The sequence below is a fragment of the Pocillopora damicornis genome, chromosome 7 (genome assembly GCF_964200805.1).
Source record: "Pocillopora damicornis chromosome 7, jaPocDami1.2, whole genome shotgun sequence".
Taxonomy (NCBI): Eukaryota; Metazoa; Cnidaria; class Anthozoa; order Scleractinia; family Pocilloporidae; genus Pocillopora; species Pocillopora damicornis.
In genome coordinates, this window is record NC_142676.1 from 25,184,590 (window position 1) to 25,202,239 (window position 17,650).

A 17,650-nucleotide genomic window follows, 5' to 3' on the forward strand; every position below is an offset into this window, starting at 1 on the left:
CTTAACTTTAATGACTCGTCACTTATCCTCTTCCCATATTTCAGCAGAAAAGAGTACAAAGCGTTCAGAATGCTGCCGCTGGCTTTGTCTTGAATCGTTTCTGTTCAGAAAGGGACGTTCTAGAGCTTGGCTGGCTACCTACACTAGAAAATGTGCAATTAAACATTCTTAAGCTTGAACGTCGAGCTCTTTCTAGTGCATCCTTGCCCGAATAACTTCAACTGCCTCGGCACAATCCCTAATGTACACTACGCTCTAGTAATGCGCCTCTGATAGAAATTTCTCTAGTTTAGGGTACTTTTCAGGACTTATTAGCGACTTAATTCAATACCCTACCCGCAAGTGTGAGGCGGTGTCCAGACTTCAATACTATTAAAAATCATTGTTGTACAATTCTTAAGAGCAGAGCAAACATATGTTTAACCTCATAAGTTGTCTCGATAAGGTTTCATAGTTATTGTCATTCACGGTATCTATAGTATTTTAGGTTATGTAGTTTTTGACATTTTTTAAGTGCTTTATGTAAATAGTGAATGTTTCTTGAATAACATTATGTGCATTATGTAAGTCGTTAGTTTTTAGTTAGTATGACGGATGTAGAGCTTTCATGTAGAAATACTGTCAATAAATCGTTATTATCATTATATCAGCAGTGTTGCACATCTTAATGCTATGAATCCTAATGACATAGTTGGGCGCGAAGCGTAGCCTAGAGGCCATGTCATAAATTATCCAAATTTCCTTGTCAATATCTATCCATATATATACTCATAAATATATATTATATCTCTTTAACAATGATTAAATAAAGCTGCTAAAATGAATTAAAAACATTTTAAGAAAAACCCTCTAGCATCCTCTTATAAAATCTAAATACGAAAGAAAAAAAAATACAAATATACGATAATAATTCTCATAGAATTAAAAAATGATCAATACTCTATCAAATATATGTGGCGGGTAGCTTAGCCACTCCTGAAGAAGTTCATAGAGGAAGAGATCCCAATTATTTAATCTATATAGTCAGTGTTCATATGTTTAATGTTCCTCTCTGATTGGTTGGCGCCATTTATAAGTCTTGAAAGTGCGCGCAATGTTCATGGTAGTTGAAACAGCTTTCTGCATCTTTTGGAGTACCATCTTATTATCATTATCATCATCATTGTTATTATTATTATTATTATTATTATTATTATTAAAACGAGGACGGAGTGAGACTTTAAAGAGAAGTACCTTGACACTATTAGTCAATCTAAGACTTTCGGTAACTAATTGGAAAATGGTGCAATTGTATGAGACGTTCTAACCTGATGAGCAGATCGATGTCAGATCCAGGTTAAAAAAGTACCATTTCTTATCCTATGTGTGGTGTTGTTATCTTTCGGTAAACTATCGGACACGGACATTGATTAGGCTTGGCGAAAAAAGCTGTGATGCATCCCTGGGCTCCGCCCATCGTTTCCAGTTCCTCGCAAACCTTCAAAATTTCCCACTACAACGCATGCTCAGTGAACACGTGCAAAGTGGAAGGGAAAAAAATGGCTGATGCTGCCAAGGTATACCAATTTTAAAGTATTTGTATTGGTAACTAATGGGGAATTTTTTTGAACAAGTACTTAAAACGCAAATTTCAATTGTCTTGCAGGCAGCCGAGCTGAAAGACAAAGGCAATAAATTTCTCCAAGCTAACGATTTCGCCAAAGCGATCGAGTGCTACACTGAGGCGATTTCACTTGACCCGTCAAATCATGTGCTCTACAGCAATCGATCGGCTGGATATGCTAAGGATAAAAAGTATGAACAAGCCTTGAGCGACGCCAAAAAGTGTGTGGAATTGAAGCCAGATTGGGGAAAGGTCAGAAATAATATCGATTTGATGTATAAAATTACTTATTAAATTATGATCTTATCTTGAGCATGTACAAAGTAACTATTTGGCTCTAACTTTTAGATTACTTGTGCGGAGGCGATTCACTGTGCCGTCACTCTGACTTTTCTCTTCCCATCGATTTATTAATTCTGTATTGCTACAGTTACATTGAAATGTACGTGTCTGAGTGTCTGATGTGTTGTGGCTGATTCTAGAAAATACGTTACTTAGACTCGTGTGTCATTAGCATAGTGATTTTTATAATATTCTGTTTTTTCAGGGCTACTCTAGGCTTGGTGCAGCTTTGTCCTTCCTGAAACGCTATGACGAGGCAGAAAAAGCATACACTAAAGGACTTCAGCTAGACCCTGAGAATGCACAACTAAAAAGTGGTTTAGAGGAAGCCCGAGCTATGGCGCAGCGTAAGTACTATTTAAAGATTCTGATCATGAGTGTTTGTTTTGCTTTCAGTTTCTATCATTTTCCTGTTTGCACTGTTACCCTTTAACTCCTATGAGTTACAAAGCTAATTTCTCCTGACAATATCAATACAATATGAACAGACAACTGATGAGAATGAAGGAAAATAATAATGATAGGGATTATAGGCTGATCTAACACCAAATTCTCCAAACTAACGTGCTAAGAATTTTATGGCAGACAGTAAGGAGAATTAATAATGAGATCTTGGGAGTGAAAAGGTCAATTTTAGATCTTGACTTGTGGTCTGGTGTTTGCTCATTTTGTTACTCTTCCTCACACTAAATATCACCACATTGTGTTGCCAATAGGTATTTGGGATATAGGTTTTTTTTAAAAATAAATGCGATAAGGGCTGTCAATAAGTTTGAAAGCAGGGAAAAATAAGTAAAAGTATGTGGCGACGTTATAGTGGATGCCATCATCTGATCTAGTGGATAGCGATTTATCCATTGGATAGCATTATCCACTCAATTAACCACTGGACCAGATGTTTTATTGTTGGTTTTCACTATCTGATTCATTCTTTTTTCGTTTACACAATTTATAGGCAACAATCCAATGACAAATCCATTTGCAATACCAGACTTATACGTTCGTCTTGCAACTCATCCTAAAACCAAAGCTTTTCTGGATCAGCCTGACTACAGATCTATTGTTGAGGCTCTTAGGCAAAACCCTCAGCTGCTTGGAACGTAAGTTGTTGTATTTTGATGCATGTGGAAAAAAATCACATGATTTTAAATTGGTGCTGAAAGAAGTGGTGTGTGGTGTGTGGTGTGTGGTGTGTGGTGTGTGGTGTGTGGTGTGTGGTGTGTGGTGTGTGGTGTGTGGTGTGTGTAAGCTGCATGATAATTACCTTCTACCTATCTTCTTGTTTCATTCAAAATGTACCATTTTTCTAGTGATGTAGCTTCTCCAAAAAACCCAACTCTGAAATGTAAAATTTTCAGTCTGTTTGATATTGATCATTTTTATTTTTTTGGAATATCAATGTTCAAAAGATATCTCCAAGACCCCAGAATCATGCAAACAGTGGCTATACTGCTTGGGATTGAATCTGAAGTTGCAGACAATGAAGGTATTCAGTGTTTTGAATGAAATCTGTTCTGTAAGACAACTTTAAAATCAAGTGAAAGGGCATTTTGATTACCCATGAAATTTATTGAGATATTCTTGAGACTTAAAAAGAGACATTTCAAAATTAATTTTGTTATGTGACATTTAAAGAGCCTGCATCATCATCATCATCAGAAGAAAAACCAGCTAGTGAGCCAATGGAAACAGAAAAACCACAACCAGAACCTGAACCAGAAGTTGATACTTCAGTCCAAAAGGTTGATATGCATTTGATGAATGTTGTGACTCAGAAATGTTTTCTTCCTTCTTCATCTTCTTCTTTTTCTTCAAATGTTGTCTTCTTTAATAGCTACTAGTAATGGACTAGGGATCTTTTTGACTTCATCCAAATATTTTCTTTGTTTGCATTGTTTTTTCTGCAGTCTTTGGAGGAGAAGGAATTGGGAAATGCTGCATACAAACGGAAAGACTTTGAGACAGCTCTTGATCATTATGGAAAAGCTATTGAACTTGATCCCACAAATATGAGCTTTCTCACCAACAGGGCAGGTTTGTTTTGAGAGTTGTTAATCCAGAGCTTTTGATTAAATTATACTGATGGAGAAAATTTAAATTTCCTTCAGCGGTCTATTTTGAACAAGGAAGGTACGATGAGTGCATTGAACAATGTCACAAGGCAATCCAAGTGGGAAGAGAAGGAAAAGTGGACTATAAATTGATAGCTAAGTAAGTTGCAAAGTTAGTTTGTAGTGTTATTGTTTTGTTATAACTATAACTTATTCTGAATTACATTTTTTTACTTTTTACTTACCTACTGGTATTGGAAATCCTACATTTACAATGATGTAAATCATAATTTTTGTTTTTTTTTTGTTACACCAGTAGTTCTGAACCTGGATTACGTTACAAAAGTACTTAATATAACAACTGTTTTCATATTGTGAGCTTGAATAATGTTACAGTAATGGTCATCCCTTTTTTGATGATGAATCCCTCCCGGTCACAATAGAATATATGTTTGTTGCACTTCTCAGAGCTTTTGGCAGGATAGGAAATGCCTATTCCAAGCAGGAAAAACTCAAAGAAGCTATTGAAGCATATAACAAGTCTTTGATTGAGCACAGGTCTGCTGATGTTTTAAAGAAGCTTCAGGAGGTAAGGAGATTCATTTCTGACGAATGAAGTGCCACACCCAGAGCACATAGTGACAGGGTTCGTCATGCAAAAGCTGGAAAGTGATGGTATTTAACTGTTCTTGTCAGGAAAGTTATAAAAAATGAGGGGAACACTTTTTTTCCCAATGAAAATAATCAGTACACACAGGATTTGATTGGGGTCTGGAAAATCTTGAAAGATGTGGGCTTCCACAATATCATATTTAAGGTCTGGGAAGTCATGGAATTAAATTTGAGGCATGGGAAGTGATGATAAAAATTGACAATAATAGCAGAGCTCGCATAGCATAGCCCCATAATTATATAAAATAGTAGTAACCCATCAAGCTGAAGAAAGTTGGATGTACAACTGTACAACCGTCCAACTGTACGACTGACCGTACAAGGTGCTACTTTTAGCATGCGAGGCCAACTGTACCATGGGCACTATCTTATAATCAGTCCTCTACATGGACACACAGAGAAGTTGTGAATGAAACTCCATTATTATTACCATGCACTTTATCCATAGTAGGGGCTTTAGTTTTGTTGAAGAGACATGTGGGGGAAAAAAATGCAAGCTCGGCTTTTACTTACTTACTTACTACCCATCATGTCTGTGTGGCACATAGGGCAGCAACGAAATCCTTTCAGCTCGGCTTTTAGGCTTGCCTAAATCTATATATTACTTAAGATAACAACAAAGAAAAAATACCTTCATTAAATGATCATTGTCACATAATTTTGGAACCAACTTTTAAGAGATTAAGGAGAACACTGAAAAGGTGTGGAAAAAACATGGAAAGACATGGAGTTAAATGATGTGGTAAGAGTTTGTGCCATGTGCACAATATCAAATTGATTAAGTGAGATAAATGATTTGATTATACAGACAGAGAAAGCAGTGAAGGAGAAAGAGAGACTGGCTTACATTGATCCACAGAAAGCAGAGGAAGAGAAAGAGAAAGGAAATGTGTTATTTAAAAAAGGTAGGGTTATGGGACTCTTTTTGAAAATCAGTTGTATGTAAGAGAATATCTTTGTCCACAAATGATATCTATTATTTCAAACAAAAGGAACTACATGTTGATCTGACGTCAAGGTATTATGTAACAATAAAATGGTACAACTCTCTTGAGAGCTTGTTGTTTCTAGAGTTTTACTTGGTGATTTTAACATGATTGTGGAGTATGCAATGTGCTAATACACTGTAGCTAACTCCTCTTCCAAAAACTAGTTTTGAGTCCATAGCTCCTTTTTGCCTTCATAGCAAGGCCAGAGTGAGTACAAATTGTACCTCACACAGTTCATCTCGGGCTTAAGTTCTGATGCAGTCATTGATGGATGCTCTAGGGTGAGATGTTTTCCTCACACAGTGCCTCCCTTTGCACAGGATGTATAATAAATTCTGACAGACTGTTAAGGAATATGGATAATTGCCTGAGGGTTGTGTAAAAACAGAAAATGGGCTAAGGTCTCGTAATTTGCTAATCACCTGGAAGGAAAAGGAAGAAGCTTTGGCTGATCAAGTCATCTAGATTGTTGACAAACTAAAGCATTTTATTTCTCCTGAAATGAACATACTATTGCTGTTTGCTTTTTTCTTGAAGGGGATTTCCCAGAGGCACTGAAGAATTATAAAGAGGCCATCAAAAGAGACCCAAACAATCCAAAACTTTACAGTAACAGAGCAGCTTGTTATCAAAAATTGGCTGCATTTAACTTAGCTTTGGAGGTATGTTATATGTAGATTCTGTTTAAGTTTGAATGCATGAATTGATATGCAATAGGCAAGATGGACAAGAATAAAGATCATGAGAAAAAAAGAAATGATCACCAGCCTAAGAAGCTTTGATTGTTAAAGAAATTCTCCTTGTCAGTACCAAAGGACCTGTTCAGAGAAGAATTTGAAGAATAGGGATACTAGTGTTAGGGTTAATGAATGTTTGCAAGGTATTAACTCTAAGTAGCTCACCCTGCTAAAATTTGCAAGCAAATCTAATTTTTTTATTTGTTTACCTCATTATTGTTATGTGCAATATCCTCATTTTTGTACTTTCTCTTTAGGATTGTGATATGTGTATCAAGTTGGATCCTTCATTTGGTAAGTGGTACAAACTTGAGGCTCCTTCATTCCTGTTGTTTGGTTTTGTTGTTTTTGTTGTACAATGGTATAATTTTTCCACACCTTATTTTCATGAGACTGAACAACAAAGGGGACTTAATAAATTTCATAATGATACTTTTTATGATGGTTACTTCTAGAATAAATCAAAAGTTATCTCATTCTCTCTGTTGTGTTCGTCTTTCCACAGTTAAAGGATACACAAGAAAAGGAAGTGTCCTGTTTGCACTGAAGAGATTCAGAGATGCTCAGAAAACCTATGAGAAAGCTTTGGAACTGGATCCTGAAAATAAGGTTGCATTCCAATAATTAGTAGATATTAAGATCTACTCCTACCTGTCAGTGGTGTGGGAAAATAAACCTTGGAACAAAAATAAGGGTGTCATACTTTCTAGCTTTTTTCTGTTGCAGCTGATAGTTTGATTGTTGTTTTCTTCCCCACAGTATGGTGTACTACAAATATTCTTCTTGTTGTAGGTTTTTTTTAAGGTAGTAGGATTGTGTTTGCTTACATCCTTATGGTACAATACTTGTTGTTTGGGTTTCCAGGAAGCACATGAAGGCATAAGAGCATGTAATTCAGCAGTGATGCAACAGCCCACAGACCCAGAGGAAATAAGGCAGCGAGCTAATAATGATCCTGAAATACAGGTACAGTGATGCTAGAACATGAATCATTCTGAATTGTCCTGGACAGTTAGTTGTGCACTGTTTTTAACATTTCTTCCTTCACAGAATTTGCTTAATGAAAATAACTGCTGAGGAGTTGAATTTAATGAGAGGGATTTCAATACAAATGAAGGATGATCTTTTCCTTTAAGGGGTTACTTTTCACAGTTGTCTTTTAGCAAGTAAGCTCTATGAGGATGCTGATTGAATTTGGCATGTCAGTAGCTTGCAAGAAGGCCCTTTACATTAGGGCTGTAGGAAACGCTATTTTTTGCCTGTAGGAAGATTTGAATAAGGGAGAGCTTTGCTAGCAGCCAGACCTCTTGCAGACCTCTCACTTGCCAGCATCGCTCAAAACTTTATGATTTCCCATGGGTGAAGAAACTCCTGTGCCAATGCTTATATTGACAGCCTGCTCACAGGTTACCAGACATGACCTGACCTTTTTTTGTGGAATAAGAGATTTAATATACTCTTGAAGTACTTCTGTGCCTGTTTTGACTTGGTATTCAGTGTGAGGAGTTGCTCTAATGAATGTTCCTCACAACAAAACTCAGGCCAAGGTAACAAGCTTTATAGTTTATTTCTCATAGTTTCCATTTGATGTTCTTTGTTTAGGAAATTCTCACCGATCCGGCTATGAAAATTATACTTGATCAAATGCAGGAGGATCCTAAAGCTGCCCAAGAGTATGTATTTGATTTTTAATACTCCCTGCCATACTGTCACCTATAATCCTTTAACTCCCAAAAGTGGTGAACATGTAACTTCTCCCTATAATATACATACATTATCCCGCAAACGGGTAATGAGAATATTCAAACTTATCATGTAGAAGTTATCTTGATCCAATACCAAATTCTCTGTAACAGCTAGAGGAGAGAATTAACAATCAATTTGTGGAGGTAAGAGGTTTGAAGTTACACATAAGGATTCATCCATCCATTCTAAGATACATTCCAAAATCACCAACTGTGCCACTCATTTTTGACCATGTCAAAGAAGAGTGCTAAACTAACTAGAAAAATTTCCTTAATTGATTTGGATCTGGCTTTTTTTTCCTTTTTACATTTAGCTCATTTATTTTCAACCTTATTTCAGTGAGGTGTAGTTTGATTTTCTTGACTTAAAATATACCTCAAGTGAGATTTTATTTTGCATGTCTTATGGCAGCAAAGTGAACTGAAGGGCTTGTATTTGTTTTCTTGTAAGGCATCTCAAGAATCCAGAGATCCGTAGCCGAATACAGAGGCTGTATGAAGCAGGAATCCTGAAGATTCGCTGATTAATGTTCCTTGTTGTTCAAGTGAAATTGTGAATAAAGAGGGAAGATATGGCAAGGATTGTTCCAGGACAAAGATAGCATCTCTAACCCATATCTGCTACATTCTGAATCAAAAGATTGTCCCAAAAGGAGTCTGCTATAAAACTACAATAGCTCAACCTTGGCTAACAACGTTTGTCTGTTAGTGGTCTTTAATAATGCATATCACTGACCTATTCTTTTTTTTTCCTTGCTAGTTAATGTTTGAAGCTCTGTTTGAACAAGGCATGGAAATTTTTTTAGTTATTTTTTCGGAGAAATAGGAAAAGGAAAATGGATAAGAGGAACCAACACCCCAAAAGTCGTAACTGATATAAACCACATAGTGAGTAAGCTAAACCACAGCTGCACGTTTTGAAAAGAAAAACAAACAAACAAACAAAAGAAAACAAAAAAACTTACATTTTCTTTGTGATGTAGCCACAGTTGCAAAAGTTGTTAATCATTGATTACTTGTTGAGGAAAAAAAGCTTTGTTTGCAGGGTTTTCACATGTATTAGTGGTAGAGTGGTGCTCATTAAAGGTTTCCTACAGGGAACGTTATGATGCTTTGAAAAAATTACCTTGAAGTAGAGCCTGTGAGACAAGTTGCTTTTTCATTATCTACAACACCCTTTCCTCTCCAGACAGCATGCAACATTGTGCGCTAGAGAGCCTATTTCTTTTCACTTTGTTCTCTAATTCGGGCAAGGAGGTCGCCAGCCAAATCTTCAATCCACTCTCGAGTCCAGACTTATCCAGGGGTAGCAAAGGGGGTACTTTCTCGAGAGGACTGGAGTAAGAGAAAAAACTGGGAACAATACCTTCTGTCACGCAACGCCAGGCCAAGTATTGCGTCTCCCACAAAGCACAATGGGAAAGTAAAAATATATCGCAAGTTCCTCGGTCTGCTTATATTTGCAAAGTCATCGGTCAGAGCTCCCTAAGACAGTTCAGTTATTCTTTTAGTCAGAGTGTTCCGCAAAATTACTCTCCTCCTTCTATGAAACACGATGGAGATGTTCGTGGATTATCGCTGTGAATATCAAGGAGAAACAGGCAAAATCAAACTTTCGCTCCCTCGCTTCGAGGGCATCAGCATTAGAGATGTAAAGTTTGCTATTCAAGATGCGATTCGTGCTCCGGTGTGTGACCAACGACTGTTTTACCAAGATCGATTATTGACAGACGATAGCATGCTTCTCAGCAGATTGTATTTCCGCGAGGGTGACTGTTTTAAGTTAAATTTTCTCTCCCCTGTGGATATCAGCGGCATGAAAAACGAATTAAATGTCTTAAAGGGTGCTGCCAAAGAAATTGTGGATGTGCTAGAGAGACAGCTCCCCGATAACAGCCGCATAGAAAACGACTATATTGGCCTGTTGAGATTTTTCTATCGTGTGCAGATTGCTTTGGAGAAACTTGCAGCTGAATTTTTCCATCCCTGGAAATGTATTAGGACTGATGCCCACAGGCACTTCTTTGTACAAGAAGGAGGGTTTGACGCATTTCTTGAAGTGTTTAAATTTTCGCGAGAACTGTTCATGAATGAGTAAGTTTCAAAAACTTAGTTATTTTTCCGTCCCTATATGTTGGCTGCTACAATATCTGACCTCTACTTAAACTTTCAGCTTCCTGTTGGGGATGGGGGTGGGGGTGGAGTGGTTAGGATAGGACAGTGGTCGGAAGGGGCCGTAGCGCTGTTACGACCCTGTAAATTTCTGAACTCAGGATACCAATAGTATGACCTTGTGTGAAAAGGAATATTGTTGTGTACATTTATCACATTAAGATGACTTTTATGGGAGTTATCTCACTAAAAAAATCATATATATCATTCTGTAACTTTGAGGCAAAGGAACTCTTAGCTGTCTCGAATGTTACTGATACCATTCTTGATGAGGGGGGCGTGGGTAAGAGGGGTAGGGGAGATTTGAGGAAAAGGGGAGGGAAGTAGGAACTTGATGAGGCCAAAAGAGAGAGAAAAAGAAACAATAAATCATTTATTAAGATGTTATCCTTTGCAATAAGAGGAGGAGAAGGGATTGTATGTTCAGAGGAGTTAGGGGAGCAAGGTCTTGGAATCTGTGTATTCCCACACCGTCCCTTTCATCCTCCAGTTTATCCCTGCTGGTAATGGTTGATAATGGATCCAGGCCATTTTGGAGTTGAAATTATGACTTAAACACCCACCAAAATTTATTTTTTTTTAAGTGACAGATTATTAATGTATTCATTGTTTAGGGACAATATTTCTTTTGTAGAGTCTCACCAATCCACTGGATGGAAAGTATACCCTTTTAATGTAAATTTGTTCAATGGACATCCTGTGGATTTGATTATTATTTTTCATATTTTCTTACTAGATTCACTTGGCAGTCAAACATTCAATTTTCACTAGGCAGTGTATAATACCATGACATTACCCACTGTAATTGCCTTAATTTTGATCATCAAAAATATCTGTTACTCTTCACATGAAATTATGAATTGCTTTGCATATTGTGGTGGTAAATCTTTCTTTTATCTAAAACTGTGGCCATCATTTGGCAAATATTACAGAATGATATAATCATCTCTGGCCTGATTTGGGTTTGAGTTTTCCCTTTGTTTTTAAATCTTAACCAGTTTTGCTTTTACCTCCTGACTTTATACTAGGGACGAGATTGAAGAGGAAGATATTCTGGAGCAACGCAAGTACAACTTAAATCGAGTTCAACTTGTTCTTCAACAATGCTGCCTAGATCTTTTGTGGGTTTTCTCAGAGAGAGCACAAGACCGAGAGTTTGTTTTATCAAAAAGCATTCTTCCCATGCTATTCAATGCACTACTACTTCCACATCCTTATCCAGTGGAAAGTTTCCCAACGTTGCATGATGGACGCCTTGCCACCTTGGTACTTCAAGTGAATGAGGCGGCCATTGGATGTGTTGGAGGGTGAGTACAGGCTGGGCTCTCATTTCTGTTGTAAGTAACAAAGTGTTACTGAAAGAAACTTTGATTTCAGAAGAGTATGTGAATTTTATTAGACCCTAGTAGGTGAGCCTGACTTTATATCAAGCATTGTAACATGTTATGGTGATTCTGATAATTGAAGTACACATGGCATAAACTTGCCTTCAACTATTCAGTTCATCGCTATGAAGCAAACTGATATTGCTGCAGATTTAATAAAAATCAAACATCCTTGTTACAATTTTGATGACCAATCTGTTTATTTTATTCAAAGCTAAAAAAATTAATTTCGTCTTCTGTTATTTCTTCAGATTAGTGGAACTAGATCCCAATGCTCAAGAGGTAGTTTCCAAAATGTCCCAACTGATTGACAAGCTTGTATTTATGATAGACAGGCATCAATCAATGCGAGCAGGATACTCACTTTTTTCCAGCCAAGTTGCAGCAAACACTTTGTTTTATTGCACTTTTAATGTTAAATCTGCTACAACATTAGTGGATTGTGGAGCACTGGATAAAATTATTGACATCACAACAAACCTACTAGATGAAATGCATGGAGATACACCTCTCAGGTGAGAATTATTCAATTAAATCATTACCCCTGATGTTGCCCAAGTAACTAGGAGAAATTTTTTATTTGGCCTTTAAAACAAGAGGCCTATAATTTTGACTCTTAATTAAGTTAACCAGGGAGAATGTTGTCAAATTACAGTCTCCAGTGAATCAGGACAAAGGCATCATTATAATTGCCAATCCCCTCACTGTAAGGAGACATTTTGTAAAATACTAAAATGAAGAGCACATTCAGATTCAGTGAAATTGCAGGACCTTAAAGTCTGTAAATTATTATCCATGGTTTACAGACTTTTTGTAATGATGCTATTAATTCTCTCTTTTTTTTATTTGCTCTATAGGTACTACTGTTGTTTGTTCCTTGCAAGAATACTCTCAGCTCCATTGGCTAGGGTGGAGAAAGACACTAAAAGTACTGTTGATGTACTTATCAACAAGTTTCTGGAAAGGCATATTCCCAGTGAAATATCGGAATGGGAGGAATCATTGAGTTTTGAGTGGGTCACAATTGTGCCTTTAGTTCATCTTGCTTTTGCAGCAGGAAAGGAATGGAAAAAAACAACTAATCCAACAATTCAAGAAAAGAATAATGTTGAAAGTCATTTCGCTTCCCACAGTACAAACATGGCTACTTTAGACTCAAGCAAAATGATCAGTGATTCTGATACCAATCTGGATATGAATACTTCACCTCTGTCTGGAATTAGAGGTTGTGAAATGGTTTGTTTAAGTAACCAGTTCACTTGGCCAGGCTCTTCTGCAATTCAGAGGCTTGGAATCTTTTCTCTTGTCCACATGCTCTCCATTAAAGACAACCAAAAGCTAGCACTGTCTCAAAACCTTGTCCCATACCTGGTTTGTCTGTCATGGCAGCTGGATCCTGAAAATAGAGGCAAGCTCATTGCAAGCCTGGCTAATTTCCAAAACATTTCACCCCCTTCTTTAAAAATTACTGTTAAATCTGTGCTCTCTTTTGTTAATGGGTTTGATATGGTTTTTAACTTGTAAGCTATCCAAAATTCACCTGACAAGACTTAATTAAATTGAGGGGTAAATTGTGGGTATTAAGTTAAACAAATAATACAGAAATCTCAATTAAATCCCAAATTCACATTTCTTTCAACTAGAGAAATGATTAACTTAACTTATGTGTAAGCATTAGCCAGGTCAAATTCACAAATTGCAAACTAGTACACAGAATCAAGCTAAAATTATTTAGCTGTAAAAAATACTTATTACACTCGACAGATATGTTTTAAATGATGGAATGGGATAAAAATAAGAAAATATTTTTAGAAATTATTTGTATTATATTTTATTTCAGTTTTGCAATTGGTATGTCATGATTTGCTTTTTGCCATGCACTTCAAGGAAATAAAACGTGCATTCTTATGGAAATGGTCCTAACTACTTTAAAATAGGTTGTCTTTATGTTCTTATTCAGTTGTGTACTAAATTCTTAACTCAATCAAAGAATATTTCGTAACCCACACCACTTAACTGAAGAAATGGAACTTATACAGTCAGAGATTATCATTATATTTTTTACCTTGATATTAAAATTTGCATTCATAACTCAGTTTTACTAATGATTTATAAATAGTTTCCAATGATGACAGAGACATTTCTTTCTTGAAATTTCTTTCTTGAAAAGTTGTATTTGATTATGATCAACTGGGCTCAAAATTAAGCAAAAAATAAAAATTGAAGGAACGGCAATGCCCATTAATTTGTTATAAATTAAAAAAAACAATTAACAATCCTTATCGGCATTTTACCACATCAATGACCCTTTTCTCCTTTTATTTGACACAAGGGATCTCTAAATAAGAAACTAGTAGAGCCTTCCCCCTCTTTTTGAAAGCAAAAGCTGAATCATTTTGTAAAGTCATCACAAAGTTTCTAAAAATTGCTATGATTAGAAGTTTTTAGAACGTTGCTGAAACGTTTCTTCCCATATGTTCCCAGAAACCTTAGAGAGCGTGATTGGCGCGAAACATCAAACGCGCCCACACAAAATCACCAAATATGGAGCAAATTCAGCAAGATAATTGTGATGTCATAGCAGTTGTCATGGGAACTGATGGATAATTAAAGGATCGTCGTCTTTACGTTTCTCAAACGCAACTCGAGGTCTATGAGGAACCGGGACGCACGGCTACAGCAGAGAAAATTATTAACTACGAAAGACGGATTAGAAACAGTTTAGTTTCTCTTGACTCTGTGTTTCGAAAGAATTCTAACTGTGTTTTAAGCTTTTATCCAGACTTTATTTCCATGTGTTTGAAACCGACCATCGAAACCTTCACTTGTGAGATGTCTGTCGGAGAAGCAAAGATGGATCCTGAAAACGTCGTTTTAAAGCCGCAGAAACGAAAGAAATTACGAAGACTTAAGAAAAGGAAGTATTTTACTCCTCTGGGTTTCGACTTAATGCAGGAGAACGGGAGACCGATGAAGCAAAGGAGAACAAAAACCGCCGCGCCTCAGAATACCACGCAATTCATCATGGAGGATAAGGAGGTGACCGAACCGTTTTATGTAATTTCTTCTCCTTCCACTTCACCAGTTAGTCACTGTACAAGTTCTCCAGGGTCAGTACGAGGTTCACCTTTATCGGACAGAGACTTAGCTTTCGATTCTACTGAAGAAGATCTCGTTCGCGATTTCGAGGACCTTGATTTCGATTTGGATTTTTTCCAAAAAGATTTCGAAGCCACATACAATCGTATTCAGGAGGAAAGCTTATTGGAGCTCTCTAAAATCGAACTTGTTAATAAGTTTAGAGAGCTTGAAGGAAAAGGAGAGATTCTTCAAAAACGTTGTGAGGAAATTGGAAGAGTCGGCACTCATGGACAGCAACAGTCTTCTACGGCAAAATATTCGTATGTTGTATCACCAAGCGCTTTTCCCGCTCCTGCCGAAAAATCAGAGGACGAAAGTACTTTGCTTTGTTATCTGGAAGAGTTACGGCGTGAAAATAAATCATTGGTGGAAGAAAATTTGAGGTTAAAGTCTGCAAAATGTTCATTAGGACTTTCTCGGCTTTCATAGATACTATGATTTTAAATTACTAGTGGAGGCAAATAATGATGAAATTGATGTGGAATGTGATAGTTCTGATGTTGGCGGTGCTTTTTTCGTTGTATGACGCTTTAACATTTTGCCCAAAGACGACTGACTTCAAGTTTTTCAATTTATTGTGTAGAATACTAAAGCATGGTCTGGAATTTTGCGAGGATTTTGAAACGTTTGGTAATTTTTCCTTATTCGAATTGTTGAGTTGGCAGGTTAATCTATTATTCATGTTGACTCAGTTTAATTGTTTTAGTTTGGTTAGCGCGGGTTCGGGTTATATTGTATAATAAGAAAATGTGGTTTTGGTTTTGGTTTTCTTTGGAACTTATTTTATTATATGCATCAGAGTACCTAAATAGGTCTGTGGAAGCAAGGAGCTTTTTTTCTGTGGTTTTTTTTCTTTTTTAATCAGGAAATGATGATGAAACTTGTGTACTTCGGTTCTAAATTTGTTCAGCCTTTTTGTGTCAAGAAATCTCATAGTTTTCTTTTGGGTAGACTTAGGAGAAATTGCAAATATAGGAGAAAAAAAGCGAATTGTTTTTACAGCAATTATTTACTTTACATGTATTTGCTTTTACTTGAATGACTTGGGTGGACTAAAACTACAAGTTTTCCACCTTGTGATTTAGGTGATGTGTGGTGCACTTGGGTCATGAATGATACCAGTGGCATTGCCTGTGGATTACACCACACACTCCAGAATTAAAGGACAACTGATACTTCCTTCCTATCAGGTAAAGGGTTGTTTCATGCTTTTACCAGGAACTTGTTTTCAAGACATTAATATTGATGAGCAAATATTACTTTGCTTGCTTCTATGTTGATTAAAACAGCCATTGAATTATAATTATAAAATAAAAGAAGGTGATCACAACTTTGAAGGACTCAAGTTTCTGTGACAGAAGGATCAATTTAGTGTTTGATCTTTTTTCAAAGTAGTCCCTCTTAATGGGTGTTAAGCAAAAGTTGAAGAATGTGCTGGGGTATTCAAAAGATCAGAGGTTTCATTTCATTGTAAGATGTTGCCCTGATACAGACTGTCACAAAGCACCACCATCTGTTGGTATTGCCTATGCTAATTGTGTTGCTTTTTGTTTCAAGCTGAGTGTTGGTGGATGGAACCTGGAGTGTCCATTACCCAAACAACACCTGCTGCTCAGAAACAGCTAAGTATGATCTTGCTGTTGTTCTCTTGGAAGTGGCTCTTCCGTAATGGGTAGTGGGTTTATCTGAAAAAGGGACCTCGGTTCATTTGAAATTGTTTGTATGTGATATCCTGTTCAAAACTACCCAGTCAGGAAGCTTCTGTTGTTTCTCAATTCCAAGGTCATGTTAGACAGGACAAATCTGTGAATGTGTTATTAGAATGATAACATTTTCCACTTTCACCTCATAGCAAGATAAGTAAATATTTGGTCCTTAGTGCAACCTGCCTAGAAAACCCCATGGATCTGCTATCAGCAACTCTATTATGTGACATGTTTATTTCACAAGGGAAGAACTGATGGAAATTTGGCGTGTAGGGAGGGGGTGTTATTATGTGATTGTGCTGTATTTGCTTTGTTATAGAATTGGAGAGGGAAGATTTGGATATGCAGCCCTTTGGCAAGATTGTGTTGAAATTTTGGTGAAATATGACATTGATTTACCTCTAAATGGCCTGTGTTATCTCTGAAAGATAAGAAAAATAAATGAAACAGTGTTCTTAACTGACTCATGACTTGTTCATTTAATTTACTCAAGCTATCATTTAGCTGGTCCAAGGCATTCAGTTCATAATATGAAGCCTGATGGTAAACAGGCAGGCCATCCTATGAGGGTAGCAAAGGGTAGCACCTGATCTGTTTCTCTCACACTTTCACTAAACTTTGCAGATCATGTATAGCAAAGGAAAATTTCAAATCTGTCCTTGTGTATAAGGTCTAAGAGAAATCTTGAGGTTTGTTAATTCCTGAATCCTGCCCACTTTGGTGAATTTCAAGTATTTATGTTTGGTCTTTAGTGTATGATGCTTAGAAATCCTCCTAAGAAAGAGTACAATGATTTTATGAAACTAGTTCTAAAATTAATGAAGGTTGTTCCTCACATGACGCTGTATTAGAACGAGTAAATCTCGTTTACTATTGTATCGCACTACTGTTTTAGACAAGGTATTTATACCACTTAAATTTAAGAAAGAATGAGTAGAACATAAACCACATTTTCTGTAAAGTTCACGAGCCATCCTAACTTAATTTGCCAACTGCTTTCCAGGAATAATCTGTAAAAAACCTCTTCAATTTTTCAAATTTGAAAATTCTTAGCTAAAACCGTGACCCCAAAAATATTTCTCACCTTACCTGAAAAATTTTTAAAAG

General features: G+C 36.7%; 3 protein-coding genes across 6 annotated transcripts; all 3 read left to right on the forward strand.

The window, feature by feature from the left end:
* Positions 1 to 1,464: 1,464 nt before the first annotated feature.
* LOC113667239 (stress-induced-phosphoprotein 1) lies at positions 1,465 to 9,003 on the forward strand. The gene is made up of 16 exons (XM_027183047.2): positions 1,465 to 1,556; positions 1,646 to 1,855; positions 2,151 to 2,292; positions 2,901 to 3,045; positions 3,355 to 3,431; positions 3,581 to 3,687; positions 3,853 to 3,979; positions 4,054 to 4,156; positions 4,465 to 4,585; positions 5,477 to 5,573; positions 6,195 to 6,319; positions 6,652 to 6,688; positions 6,900 to 7,003; positions 7,259 to 7,360; positions 7,997 to 8,067; positions 8,591 to 9,003. The coding sequence occupies exons 1-16, from the start codon at positions 1,539 to 1,541 to the stop codon at positions 8,661 to 8,663; spliced, it is 1,659 nt and encodes a 552-aa protein (XP_027038848.2). The 5' UTR covers positions 1,465 to 1,538; the 3' UTR covers positions 8,664 to 9,003.
* A 542-nt stretch (positions 9,004 to 9,545) lies between these two features.
* Positions 9,546 to 13,787, forward strand: LOC113667238 (uncharacterized). Its single transcript, XM_027183046.2, has 4 exons — positions 9,546 to 10,233; positions 11,340 to 11,618; positions 11,948 to 12,211; positions 12,554 to 13,787. Exons 1-4 carry the CDS (start codon positions 9,695 to 9,697, stop codon positions 13,218 to 13,220), a joined length of 1,749 nt encoding a protein of 582 aa, XP_027038847.2. The 5' UTR covers positions 9,546 to 9,694; the 3' UTR covers positions 13,221 to 13,787.
* Positions 13,788 to 14,331: 544 nt separating this feature from the next.
* On the forward strand, positions 14,332 to 17,006 carry LOC113667240 (uncharacterized). 4 transcript variants are annotated; one of them, XM_027183048.2, is made up of 4 exons: positions 14,332 to 15,220; positions 15,421 to 15,467; positions 15,923 to 16,027; positions 16,395 to 17,006. In XM_027183048.2, the coding sequence occupies exons 1-3, from the start codon at positions 14,490 to 14,492 to the stop codon at positions 15,997 to 15,999; spliced, it is 855 nt and encodes a 284-aa protein (XP_027038849.2). In that variant the 5' UTR covers positions 14,332 to 14,489; the 3' UTR covers positions 16,000 to 16,027; positions 16,395 to 17,006. The 4 variants fall into 4 exon arrangements, 2 of the variants coding, with proteins under 2 accessions (XP_027038849.2, XP_089068005.1); XR_016188281.1 differs by having other exon boundaries at positions 15,421 to 16,027; XR_003445867.2 differs by lacking the exon at positions 15,421 to 15,467.
* The last annotated feature ends 644 nt before the right edge of the window (positions 17,007 to 17,650 follow it).

Bases quoted from the DNA above. Each gene is read 5' to 3' on its own strand.
- LOC113667238 (XM_027183046.2), top strand. From the start codon at position 9,695: ATGGAGATGTTCGTGGATTATCGCTGTGAATATCAAGGAGAAACAGGC. The intron at 10,234-11,339 runs GTAAGTTTCAAA...ACTTTATACTAG, and splicing joins CGAGAACTGTTCATGAATGA to GGACGAGATTGAAGAGGAAG. The intron at 12,212-12,553 runs GTGAGAATTATT...TTTGCTCTATAG, and splicing joins CATGGAGATACACCTCTCAG to GTACTACTGTTGTTTGTTCC.
- LOC113667239 (XM_027183047.2), top strand. The intron at 3,688-3,852 runs GTTGATATGCAT...TTTTTTCTGCAG, and splicing joins TTGATACTTCAGTCCAAAAG to TCTTTGGAGGAGAAGGAATT. The intron at 7,361-7,996 runs GTACAGTGATGC...TTCTTTGTTTAG, and splicing joins ATAATGATCCTGAAATACAG to GAAATTCTCACCGATCCGGC.
- LOC113667240 (XM_027183048.2), top strand. From the start codon at position 14,490: ATGTGTTTGAAACCGACCATCGAAACCTTCACTTGTGAGATGTCTGTC. The intron at 15,221-15,420 runs GTTAAAGTCTGC...TTTATTGTGTAG, and splicing joins TTGGTGGAAGAAAATTTGAG to AATACTAAAGCATGGTCTGG. The intron at 15,468-15,922 runs GTAATTTTTCCT...CTTGTGATTTAG, and splicing joins CGAGGATTTTGAAACGTTTG to GTGATGTGTGGTGCACTTGG.